The 13,119-nt window shown below is 36.6% G+C and overlaps 3 protein-coding genes across 3 annotated transcripts in view; 2 read left to right on the forward strand and 1 right to left on the reverse strand.

Annotated features, from left to right (window-relative positions):
- The window catches only part of LOC116772307 (BAI1-associated protein 3), a 75,933-nt gene that overhangs the window by 38,062 nt on the left and 24,752 nt on the right, over nucleotides 1-13,119 (reverse strand). The window contains exon 3 of the mRNA XM_032664434.2: nucleotides 4,417-4,621. Coding sequence (XP_032520325.2) covers nucleotides 4,417-4,621 — 205 coding nt within the window. The remainder of the gene's footprint in view (nucleotides 1-4,416; nucleotides 4,622-13,119) is intronic.
- LOC133319105 (pupal cuticle protein G1A-like) lies at nucleotides 4,931-5,736 on the forward strand. The gene has a single exon (XM_061522319.1). The coding sequence runs from the start codon at nucleotides 4,957-4,959 to the stop codon at nucleotides 5,659-5,661; it is 705 nt and encodes a 234-aa protein (XP_061378303.1). The 5' UTR covers nucleotides 4,931-4,956; the 3' UTR covers nucleotides 5,662-5,736.
- On the forward strand, nucleotides 11,333-12,130 carry LOC133319104 (cuticle protein 21-like). The gene has a single exon (XM_061522318.1). It carries the CDS (start codon nucleotides 11,361-11,363, stop codon nucleotides 12,066-12,068), a length of 708 nt encoding a protein of 235 aa, XP_061378302.1. The 5' UTR covers nucleotides 11,333-11,360; the 3' UTR covers nucleotides 12,069-12,130.

Genomic DNA, 13,119 nt, shown 5'->3' on the forward strand with positions numbered 1-13,119 from the left:
CGCGTTTAATAAAAACTCTTGTTTGTTCTGAATGATTGACTTTTTAATATAAACCGGTTTTTTATCATTAAATGATGTTACGATTTTAAATTAAAAAATCTGTTTGGTATATTTTTTCCGAATGCATTATATATTAGTTTGTGATATATCATTTGGCTGTTAATTAATTATGCAATTTTTTTGTTTGTCTTGGTTTGTTTTATAAATTTCTAACAGTTAATTACTGACTTGTTTTACGGAATAGGATACTGAAACTAAAAAAAAATTTCAGTAACTACCTTTTCTTTTTTTAATCTGGAATACGGTAAAACTAAGTCGGCTTTTACATATTGTATAAATATATATGGCACTGAAAGCTTCGAATACTTGTCAATTTACCGTGCTATATTGAGATCGACACAATTTCGCTGAGAGTATCACAGAAATTCATATCCCTTCCATTTCTAGTAAATTTACTTTAAAAATAGAAACTTTAAGATTATCCTTTTCTAAAGCATGTAAACATTTACTAAATTAAATATAAAAAAATATATAAAAACAAACAGCAAAAATAATATTGATTCTAATTGTGTTGATGTTATTCTTTAGTACTAATTAGTCAACTCCAATTAAAATGTTGTCCATTAAGATTCTCGGAAACGAGAAATAATTAAGTAGTTGAAGTTTACTGTCCGAAGTTAGAAAGGCTTTGCAGTTCATCCTGAGTTACAAGCGATTGAAATAGAACAGTGATTAATTAAATCAAAACAAAATCAGTAATGTTTAAACATCTTTCTTTGTCGGTACAAATTAACGACGGAGTTGAAAGCCTGGAGGGATGAAAGGTTTTAGGTTATTTTATTACAAATGAGAAATATTATTGAGAATTTAATTCTGGTAAAATGTACATTAATGACAAGACAGAAATTATATGGAATCTTTCCTAAAGTTTTTTAAAAAACGTTTTTGATTTTATATTTTAATCCCTAATTTATGTTACATTAATGGTTATTATACAATGATTTTGAGGGTGAAGAAATATTGAATTAAGAGTTTAGTAGACGATTGTAACCGGTGTAAATGTCAGCTATGTTTAGTACCTGTTTAAAACTTTATCCAGTCAATCTAAAGGTTTTCTATAGATTAAAATTTATAATTCTAAGTTTTGGTGTGTCAGAATGGTTAACAAAATGTAAATTCTGCTGTCACCCAGAACTTCATTTTGATATTAAAAACATTATACATTTGTGTCACACTTTGTTATGAAATTAAGCATACGTGTATAAACGCATCTGCAGCATGCGAAGTAAAATATAGTATATATCCTTCTTTAAATAAAATCCCCAATTTTGGAGGCAAAACTTGGTGAAAATGAATGAATTGCTGACTTTATTGAATCTCATCACATTTTTAATAAAAATATCGAAAATATTGTCATAAAATAATGTAGTTAGTACATAATTACTTCGCATAATAATGCTTGCTTTTTGCTACAAAAAATAATGCTTCGGGCCAATAAATGTTTTAAATTCGATTTATGTTGGTTGAAAAAATATATTGAGAATACTCAGTACATTTTTTTTATACGCGTAACTATTACGTAGTACAGTAAGTAGGTCATGGCGTGACCTGTTGCATCTCGTAGCTTCCCTCATCAGCCCCGCCTTGTAGTGCTCCATAAATGGAAACCGTGAAAATGCCCTTTTGTTTTAAATCTTTTGGCATTTAAAAAAGTGTTTTTAGTAAAAAAATACTGTTGTAACATACATTTAAGGACCCAAGCATTGAAATTGTAGGTTTTTTCACAAAGCCTTATAAGTAAGGAAGATTCCATTTTGAATCGATCTTGGGCTATTTGTATTATCAATAATAATAAATATATTTGACAATAACCAGTAATTTTTAAAAAACTTAAACAACAAAAACAAGTTTGTATTCTTTGTAAATAAGCTAAAAAGTAAACCTTGTAGTCATTTCTCAAAAGTAAATCTGATTTCAAAACATAAATCTAAATAAGCGAATTGTCAAAGTTATTATTACCATTAGCCTATTGTGTCACCTTCATGTTAAAAAATGCTAACTAAATGAAGAATTAAATTAATGGCAAGAGATTCCATCTTAGATATCTGCCTCGGAGTAATTTGCAGTTAATTCAGATGCTTACGTATGAACGAAAACGTCTAAAGGGTCTCTGCGGACTCATTTATCGACAGCTAGATGTTTTCATTGTTCATATTTTATTTACAAAACTATTGTTAGAATATGTAAAAGTACCAAAAATCGGTAAATTAATTTTCATTACATTTCCACTTTTTCATATACTTTTTTTTATTTTTTATAACTTTGGTGGATGGGTGTTTATTATTAAATTAGGAAAAAAGACACTTTATTTGATCTGATTGATTTATAGTAAGATTTTTTAAATTCTAGAATTAGCTAATCTCTATTATTTTTACTGTAAAAATGTTGTTTCTGTGGGTTAGATATGTTTGAGTATATCCGTAGAATGGAAACAGCATCCTTAGAAGGGAAGTAAACGGAAGCAAAATTGAAAGCTATGGTTTATTAATTATTTTGGTGATCGATGGCAGCAGTTTGCAAACATCGTAACTGTTTAATCGTGTAGACGAACGTTACAAGTTGAAGCTCGTACAGCTCTCTCACTATGTATTAAGGACCATGAGAGATCGCTACATTACTAATATTTTGACTCGTAATTAGCAACATTGAATGAAAGCAGTATTATATACTCACTGGATCACTTTGACTGACAATTTGGTTTTGACCAAAAAATTCCGCTAAGCTCTCCCCAGACAGTGTAATTTTTTCATTTGGTTTCGTATAATATATTTAAGAAACTTTAAATAAAAAGTTGTTTTATTTATGTTTATGTATGAATCATCTTTAAATTTTTCGTTCGCTTCATATTCATGAAAATACCCAAAATATATTGATATAAATTATTATAGAAGAGCTTAAGAATTCCTTTTAGCTTTTTATCCTTAAAAGTTTTTTTCAATAGATTTAAAAAGGTTTGCGTGTTCCTTTATCTTTCACCTCTATTTCCTTCTAAGTCCCTAAATAGTAACAAAATATTTAAATTTAATTAAATTAAAATGTCAGAACTAATTTTCTATGACTTTTAAGTAAAGAAGCACGTAAAAATATATTTGTGAAAAGCTCTACTACAGTTTGACAAAGTATTATTTGATTATATAAAGTGATAAACATGACTTGGCATCATAAATGCATTATGGTCCGAGCTCTAACCGTTGCACTATACTGCAGTAATTTCCTTAACCTGTTGCTTTATTGCATTTCTACCTGTATATAAAATAAATTGTATCAAGGGAGCCGTAGTTGAATTTATCATGAGCAGGATATGGGCTTGCGGCCTCGGTAATTGCTCCCGTTTGAGATGTGAACCAATTATAAAGTGCTCTACCGTGCGTACATTCGATAGAGTAAATAAGTTAATGCTCCTTTGAAGCGAAATATATGCTTTCGCTGTCGATTCGCTCTATGATAAATCAATTTGTCCACTTTAAGTACTTTAAATACTGGACAGAAAAATCCACCTGCTGTATGCAAGTGTTTGCAATCATGGCTATGTGTGTGCGTAAATGTACAATTTGTCCACTTTAAGTACTTTAAATACTAGATAGAAAAATGCACCTGCTGTATGCAAGTGTTTGCAATCATGGCTATGTGTGTGCATAAATGTAGTGTGTGTGCGTGTGGGCGCGCGTAAGTGTGTAGATTAGTTTAAAAAAATCATTATCATGTTGTTATAAAAACGAATACTTTATATTACTGTGTGTATAGTTCATCGCGTAATATGGAACTAAAGCTGGAATTGTATAATATATAAGGTATAGGTTCTTCCAATCAAAGAAACTGTTATTAGTAAATAGTATCCCCCTACTGATAAATTGACTCATCTAACAACGGGAGACCACGTCGAAAGAGAACAGCTTTATTTATCGATAACCATTATCAAAATTAAATATACGGTTTACTGCCTCCATCTAATTTACTATGCTAAGAAACGAATTTTAAATTAAGACAGGTTAGGGCATAACAATGTTTGCTCAGTAAACATTTTGGTTTCTATTATGAAAATATGGAATAAAAACGCTTTACGCAGATGGTAAGTATCACTTGATTACCATAAAATAATGAACGTCTAAGACCATCCAATTTTACAGATCGAAATATAATTTTATAATATAAAATTTTATGGAATGAAAACAATTTAATTCGTAATTAAAAATTAATGTCTTAAAATGATTCAAAGATAGTCAATTGTATCAAACTACATACATAATAATGAATACGAAGATAATAATCTTAAAGTCTAGTATGATTTGATAGCTCTTTTTTAGTAAATTAAATTAATTCTCAACATTCACATAAAACATTCCTCAATATATTTACCCTGAATTTACTGAATTATCCACTTCCGGCCATGAGAGTCGTCGTCTACAGAAAGCCATAGTCGGTTTTTCGGGAAGTTGAGGCTGCTTAGGTACGCGCAACGAACCGCCCCGACGTGTCATAGAGGCAGGAGCTAGGCAATCTAGTGTACGGCGACGAGCGTTGAGGGCAGAGGCGCCCTCTGTTGGTAGTACTCGAGGAAATCCTGCAAAAAAATTACATTCGTCAATGTGTCGTCATGATACTTTGAAAAAAAAGTAAGTAAACTCTCGTCAGGTAACGTCATCATTGAAATCTTATTACATAACACTTCAATATATGTACATATATGTTAAGCGTGTTTATATTCTATCTTTATCTGAAAGGCTTAGACGTCTTGAAGTGAAGGCTTTGTAAAACGTAAATATCAGCTTTCCGTATGACCTTTCCACACCGGTTTCACTCGACAGCGCCTTTAGCTTTTGTTATCATTTATATCTATAAATACCATATCGGATTTATTCTGGACATCAGTTGTTTGACAACAGTAAACAAAGCAAAATGTTCAAGTTAATAGTGTTGTGCGCTTTCTTGGCAGCGGCGGTTGCGGACCCCGATCCAGCATTTTTCCCAGCTCCTGCCTACGCTCCGGGTATTATTTCTCCTGCAGCAAGAATTTTCCCAGCCTCCAGCTACGTGTACCAGTCACCACTAATTTCAGCACCTCTAGCGTACTCTTCTCCATTGGGCTATGCTCACCTCATTAAGAAGCGGTCAGCACCACTTGTTCTGAGCCCCTATTCCTTCCCCTCTTCATACATCGCACCTGGTAGCTATTCATATTCATCTCCGATCGTGAGCACCTACTCCGCTGCTGCTCCTTTGGCACCAGCTATCGGATCTGGTCTTGTATATTCTTCAGGAGCTCATTTCATTAAGAAGCGTTCAGTACCTTTATACTCATCAGCCTACATAGCTCCTTCAAGCTACATCTCTTCTCTTAACTACGCCACACCTTTAATAGCTTCAAGTTACTCTGCTCCAGTCCTTTCAACCCCCTTGATCTCATCAGCACCCGTCTCCTACGCGACTCATCTGATCAAGAAGCGCTCTGCTCCGCTAGCCATCCCCGCCTACTCCGCTCCTGGATCTTATTCTCATGAATCCCGGTTCGAATACAAGGCAACGGGACCAGTCACCACGACCTACACGTCTTATGCTGCTCCTCTAAGCTACTCTCGCCCTGTTTATCCTATTGTGATCTAAAATAACTGTGAGGTTGGACTCCTTAACGACATCAGTTACCATTTCCGCAAAATAAAATACGAATTTAAACAATGATATATTTTTTATTTTACTTACGAACCTGATTTCAATGATATTTATTATGTTTCTTATATAATAGTAAAAAAAAAAAACTAATTTATTTAACCCTTTATGAAAATGACCAGAAATTTCCTCTTAACATGGACAAACCACAATTTTTTTAAATAATTTTATTTTTACTCTATTCTCTTTAATTATAAAAATATACACATATAAAAATTTGATGAAGAAAGATTCTTAGAAAAATTATTTTACATTAGTTATTAAATTATGACAAAATTAAATGATTCTTCTGATTATTTACCTTGACATAACAAATATAAAACTTAAAGACATGTTTTAATCAGATCCCACAAGGGCGGTCTTTTTTATTTATTTTTCTGGCTATATATTGACAATCTCTAACTAAGATGGACAACTTGAATTACTTTTCATAAAATGATTTAAATAGATATAATTATGGAACTTATTTGCAATTTTTCGTCTTAAATACCAATATAATTTACACGACTTTGTATGAAGGCTTTATCTTCTTCTTCTTCTTCATCCTGGCAATTATCCCAGCATTAGCCAGGGTCTGCCTTCCTGCTTAAACTCCTCCACTTTGCACGATCTTTAGCATCCGCGGTGGTAAGTCCATTGGCTCTCATATCCTGTTTCACGGTGTCCAGCCATCGCTTTCTTGGGCGTCCTGGGGGTCTTGCTCCAGGGACCGACATATCAAGGCAAATTTTTCCGACGTAATTCTCAGGCCGGCGTGCAACGTGACCATACCATCTCAGGCGACTCTCTTGAAGCTTATCCGCTACGTCACGGACTCCAAGACTACCTCGGATAAATGTGTTACGTATACGGTCAGCTCGCGTTACGCCACACATCCACCTCAGCATCTTCATCTCCGTGACGTGAAGCTCCTGAGTGTGCCTGGACAGTGTTGGCCAACATTCGCTTCCATATAAGAGAACCGGTCGGATTATGCTCTTGTATATTATTCCCTTGAGCTTGGTAGGTATTCTGCGATCGCAGACCACACCTGTGACCTCACGCCATTTCGCCCAAGCAGCGCTGATCCGGGCTTGGACATCGTGATCGATGCCTCCGGACTCATGCGGAATAGATCCAAGGTACCTGAACTTTTCCGACTTAACGGCTGGTTCAGGACCTATATGGATAGTGCAAGAGTCCGGGCTTCCGCAAGCCATGTACTCGGTCTTCGTCACATTTAGTTTAAGACCACCGTTCTCAAGCGTACCCTTCCAGAGGTTCACTCTTCGCTCTAGCGTCAACCTGCTCTCATCAATGAGCGCTATGTCATCGGCATACATCATCAGCCATGGAGGCTGGTCCTGGATGTTAGCCGAGACAGCGTCCAGCACTACATTGAACAAGAAGGGGCTAAGAGCCGAGTCTTGGTGAACCCCTACTGAGATCGGAAAGGGTTTTGTATCGCCAACAGCAGTCCTAACCATTGAAACGGAATCGCGGTACATGTCTCTAATGATGTCAATATAGGCCTCAGGGATGCCTTTGAATCGCAATGCCCACCAGATACATTGACGAGGAACGCAGTCAAAGGCCTTCTGCAGATCTAGGAATGCGACATGCAGAGCTCTCCTTTTTTCCCTGTATGCCTCCATGAGAGTTCTGATGGCAAAGATGGCGTCCAAGGTGCCCGATCCTGGCTGAAATCCATATTGACATTCCGAGACAGTACACTCTCGGCGGAGCCTGAGGTCGATCATACGCTCAAAGAGCTTCATGGTATGACTCATGATCTTAACGCCCCTATAACTACCACAATCTTGAACACTGCCCCTGCCTTTGTATATAGGGGTAATGTAACTATAACGCCACTGATGTGGCATAGTCCCAGTGTTCAAGACGCGGTTAAAAAGGTCCGTCAGTATGAGCACACCAAGAGAGCCCAATGATTTCCACGCTTCGATCGGAATATCGTCAGGTCCCACCGCTTTCCGATTCTTCATGCGTCGAAGACAATTCCGAGTTTCGTCAGGTGTTATCGGGGCAATAAGTCCAAGATTAGGAGGTATTTCGGTTGGAAGACTGCACGGGTGCTGAGTATTTAGTAACTCCTTGAAGTAGCATCTCCATCTCTCCTTCACAGAGGCATGATTACACAGCAACGTGCCTTGGGAATCTTTGACGCTAAGACATTTTGCGATATCTTGCGTCGCCTTATCCAGAGCTCGTGCCAATTTGTAAATGAGCTTCTGCCCCTCCGCAGTTTCAAGTGTATCATATAATGGTGATAACCTATCACTGCGGGCTCTGGCAACAGCCCTTTTACTGGCACGTTTCGCTGCTATGTACTCTAGTCTGTCTTCAGGAGAGTTTGATTGCTGCCACTTCTTAAAGGCAGTCTTCTTTTCACGAATCACCTCCTGCACTTCGTCATTCCACCACCATGTCTCCTTGTCAATGACCCGTCCTCCCTTAGAAAGGCCTAGAACTCGTTTACCTGCTGTGATAATTGCTGACTGGGCTCGATCCCAAACTTCCTGAGCAGTTTCGGTATTAGTCGACAGATTTTGACTCTCAACCTCTGCCCGGAAGCTGGTCTGCATCGTTCCATTCAGCAACCACCACCTGATGCGAGGCTTACGTTTCTCGGCCACTTTCTTTTTCGGGGTAACGACATAGTCCATGACAAGAAGTCGATGTTGGGCCGTCAGGCTTTCACCAGGAATGACTTTACAGTTAGTCACCTTGCTGATATGACACCGTCTGGTCAGCAGATAATCTATTTGGGTTGAGTGGGACCCGCTCTTATACGTGATAAGGTGCTGTGGAGTCTTTGGAAGAACGTGTTCACGACGGCTAAGTCAGACGCAATACAGGTTCTGAGAATATTTTCTCCCTCTGCATTGCGGCGACCATAACCAAAACCACCGTGTACACGGTCAAACGTTTCCGCAGCCCTACCTACGTGGCCATTTAAGTCCCCCCCAACTACGATTACTTCAGCAGCTGGTATAGCACGTAGAACCTCTTCAAATTGTTCCCAGAATGACTCTTTTTCGGACCCGCTACATCCAGCCTGAGGAGTATAAGCACTGATCAAGTTAGTAATCACTCCCTCGACCAGTACCCGCACCCGCATCAGGCGGTCGCAGCGACGATCAACTTCAAGAAGACCATTCCGAAGCTCTTCAGATAGCACTACCGCTACACCAGCTTTACCTGAAGGCGACCCAGTGTATATCAGCCGGTAACCCTGTCCGATGTTCCGAGACTTATTGCCCTTCCAGCGAGTTTCCTGGAGGAACGCACACTGGACCCGACGTCTCATGAGTACATCTGCGAGTTCTCTGCATCGTCCGGTTAGAGAGCCAATATTCCACGTTGCAAAGCGGAGTTTCCTTTGGGGTACTAACGTCTTTAGCCGTGCCCGTACTTGACACGGTAGCCCTTGCCCACTTATCGCAGGTGTAGGGCGATGTGCCTGCGCGTCGTTTATCGGCGACGCCCTAGCCGTACCCAGTCCATAAACTTTTGCAACCATAAGAGTGGCGGGAGTGGTTTTAACGGAGCGACTGCCGTCTGACCTCCAAAACCCCGTTTTACGGGTAAAACCAGGAAAGGAAAAGATAGAGAATGGGGGAAAGAGGTTAGGAAGGGGAATGAGGGGACGTACAGGACACCACCTTCATGGACTGAGGATAGAGGTATGAAAGTGGTGGCTCGAGGATCCGGGGTCGCGTACCCGTATGCCCAAGGCTAAATATCGGAAAAATACTTAGTAGGACACCCTCTGTATGAAGGCTTTATATGAATATTAATTGATATATTGGTAGGTAAATAAAATATTTTATTGCACTCAGAAAAATATAAACAAATATTTTTTGATTCAAATATGTAATATAGTAGTACCAAGAATAATAGCTAGCAAATACGTTAGCAAGAAAATTTTAATGTATGTTAATTTAGCCAGTATCTATGTTTTTCTCTTGTTAAAATGGATATAGGATGTAAATGTATTCATTTTACTTATACATAGTATACACACAAACAGTATTTTTTAAACAAATGTACAATAAAGTTTCACTTTTAATATTTAACATGGCAAGAAAATATAAATTTTTATATCTTAAAACTGAAAATGTTAATATAATGTAAAGGCATTATAGAGCAAGAGCCCGTGAACCCCAGAGCTTCGTTATTTTATAAAAGCTGAAAGTTTGTCAGCGCATGCGAGCGACACAGGTAAGAACGATGGCCCGTTATGAAGATTCGGTTGCAGTAAATGGAAGATAAACGCTATCTTACGGTTATTTTTTGGGGTTACCTTCAATATATTACTAAAAATCACATTATTCATTGCCAAACTCTTAACATCGTGGCAACCCCTTGCCAGACACCCTCAATATTCACAATATTATTGTTTAGTATTTTTTACACCTGTATATCATCTAATATCAATATTATATGATATTTCTAAAGATAAATTTAATATTAATTATTAAGTATAAGAGTAATGTTGTAATGTTTTTGCTGATTTTTATATGTAATCCTTAGGTAATAATTAGATGAAAAATCATTTTTTTTTAATTTGAGGAGAGTAAGTCTGTATTTTACACACCTTTAGTGCGGTTTATCTTCTAAAGCCACTGCAACCCAAAACTTCATAATGAGTCATCGTTCTTATCTGTGTTAGAAGCATGCGGTGACAAACCTTGAGCTTTTATAAAATTACTAAAGTCTAGGTTTCACGGGCTCTTAGGCAAAGTTTTGTCTGCAGTGTATTTTTCCTAATGAAGTCTCCCTAGGGATAATTTAGACTTCGAAAGAAAAACAATAAGACTGTAATAAAACGAAGGTAAAATTTGTACCGCTCTTACTTGAGGGGAATTCAAATGTGAAAGTTACTATCGTATTATCTTCTAAGAAACAGTGAGTCTCTCCTGTTTACAGATCCATAATAATATAAATAAATACATGAAATAAACTAGTTTTTGTCTAGAACTTCGACTGCTTTGTAGTCTGTATAATGTTAAAAGAGAAATTGTTAATAAGTATTTAATAATTTTATATTCACAAACCGTTAGCCATATCTGTCGTCTGTGAAGTGAGTTCATACTCCATACAATTATGATGTGTTCCTGTACAAAGTACACCGAAGAAAAAGATAAATTATAGCATATATGTTGTTTTAATGTCCAATCTACATTATTGGAAAGTTTCATAACATTCCGTTCAGTATAATTGACCTGAAAGATCAACTAACATCCATACATGTTCAAATACTTTCGCATTTATAATATCAGTAGGATATGTTCCAAGTGCTGACGATAAAGCTAAATTTAAGTTTTTGGTACTTTTGTCAAGAAAAGTATGGCATAAACAAACAAGTTCTTACATATAATATTCATTAAAAATATAAACAATTAAAAAAAAGTATAAATGTTTTTTTTTTTTAAATTGTCCAGCATCTACTTCTATAAGAAAATAAAATTCAATAAGTAGAAAATTCAAATTACCATCCTTGCAATTAAACGAATGACCTTGCGATACCAGTTTACAGAATCAGTCCTTAACTTTCATTAATCAAATATTCCTATAAATACTTATCAGTTTTTGTGTTTAGTATCAGTTGCTTAATAACAACAGAACCTAACAAAATGTTCAAATTAGTGGTGTTGTGCGCTTTCTTGGCAGCGGCGGTTGCGGACCCCGATCCAGCATTTTTCCCAGCTCCTGCCTACGCTCCGGGTATTATTTCTCCTGCAGCAAGAATTTTCCCAGCCTCCAGCTACGTGTACCAGTCACCACTAATTTCAGCACCTCTAGCGTACTCTTCTCCGTTGGGCTATGCTCACCTCATTAAGAAGCGGTCAGCACCACTTGTTCTGAGCCCCTATTCCTTCCCCTCTTCATACATCGCACCTGGTAGCTATTCATACTCATCTCCGATCGTGAGCACCTACTCCGCTGCTGCTCCTTTGGTACCAGCTATCGGATCTGGTCTTGTACATTCTTCAGGAGCTCATTTCATTAAGAAGCGTTCAGTACCTTTATATTCATCAGCCTACTTAGCTCCTTCAAGCTACATCTCTTCTCTTAACTACGCCACACCTTTAATAGCTTCAAGTTACTCTGCCCCAGTCCTTTCAAGCCCCTTGATCTCATCAGCACCCGTCTCCTACGCGACTCATCTGATCAAGAAGCGCTCCGCTCCTCTCGCCATCGCCGCCTACTCCGCTCCTGGATCTTATTCTCATGAATCTCGGTTTGAATACAAGGCAACGGGACCAGTCACCGAGACCTACACGTCTTTCCCCGCTCCTTTGTCTTACTCTCATCCCATTGCTTACTCGCATCTGTACTAGAGGATACAATTGTAAGGACGGAAAATTCCTTATTATCATTGATGAATAAAGTGCCATTATAAAAACAATTAACATTTGTATTACTTTGTCAACCCCGATTTTATAGATATGAAATCAACACTTTTTGTGCATGCTTCCGAAACTCTTATAAGTATTTTTTAATATTTATAAAAAGGTATTGAAGCATCTTATCTAAATTATAAGACATCAAATAGAATCACTCTCACTGAATGCGAATAAAATTGTTAAAAAAAAAACCGACGCTATACATAAAATGTATATAAAGTGTGGAATTAAGAACCTTATATAATTTAGTTATAGAATGCCCATAATAGAATGAAAGTTGAAGGCATTTTGATTCCTTCATCTTTTAATAGCAAATATAAGGGATAGGAAAGTGATTTTATCGTCACCTAGCACATAAAAATAAAAGGAGAGAAAATTTTACCCGCATAACTATTTTATCACCTTTACTACATGCTATTTCGATGTCGATAAAAAATTAATGAAGACAATTCACCTACTATTAAGTCTATTAGAAATTTCACAAAATAAAAGCAATTAAAGATGTTTTTAGCAATTTTTTTCATATGTATATTAAATTTAAACCCGAATCTTAGACTTAGTTTACTCACATCTCCGACAGATCGTAGAATTACGTGTCTAGGTTTGTATTTAATATCGATTTCATCTTTATATTGTCAAGCGTAACTAAGATTTAGCCTATAAATCCTTTTTCTATTCGAGACACAAGCTTACAAAGGGATGGTCTTGGGTGTTTCTTCTCTCACATAATTAATTAGAACTATAGTAACCTCATTATGCTATTTAATTACACCTGACTCTAATTACTTTATATAATTATATCAAGTTTGTGATCAGATATGTAATTTAGGATTTGTAATATCTCGTAGACTAATCGACAGGAAATAATAAAAACTATGTATATGGTAATCAGGTCTGAGACTTTCGCGAGTATTAATTTAAGTAAAACGAATATTTTTCAGATTATACTACGCGTATTTTTTAAATTTCAAAACTACATACTCCC

This window comes from Danaus plexippus, chromosome 12 (genome assembly GCF_018135715.1).
Source record: "Danaus plexippus chromosome 12, MEX_DaPlex, whole genome shotgun sequence".
Classification (NCBI taxonomy): Eukaryota; Metazoa; Arthropoda; class Insecta; order Lepidoptera; family Nymphalidae; genus Danaus; species Danaus plexippus.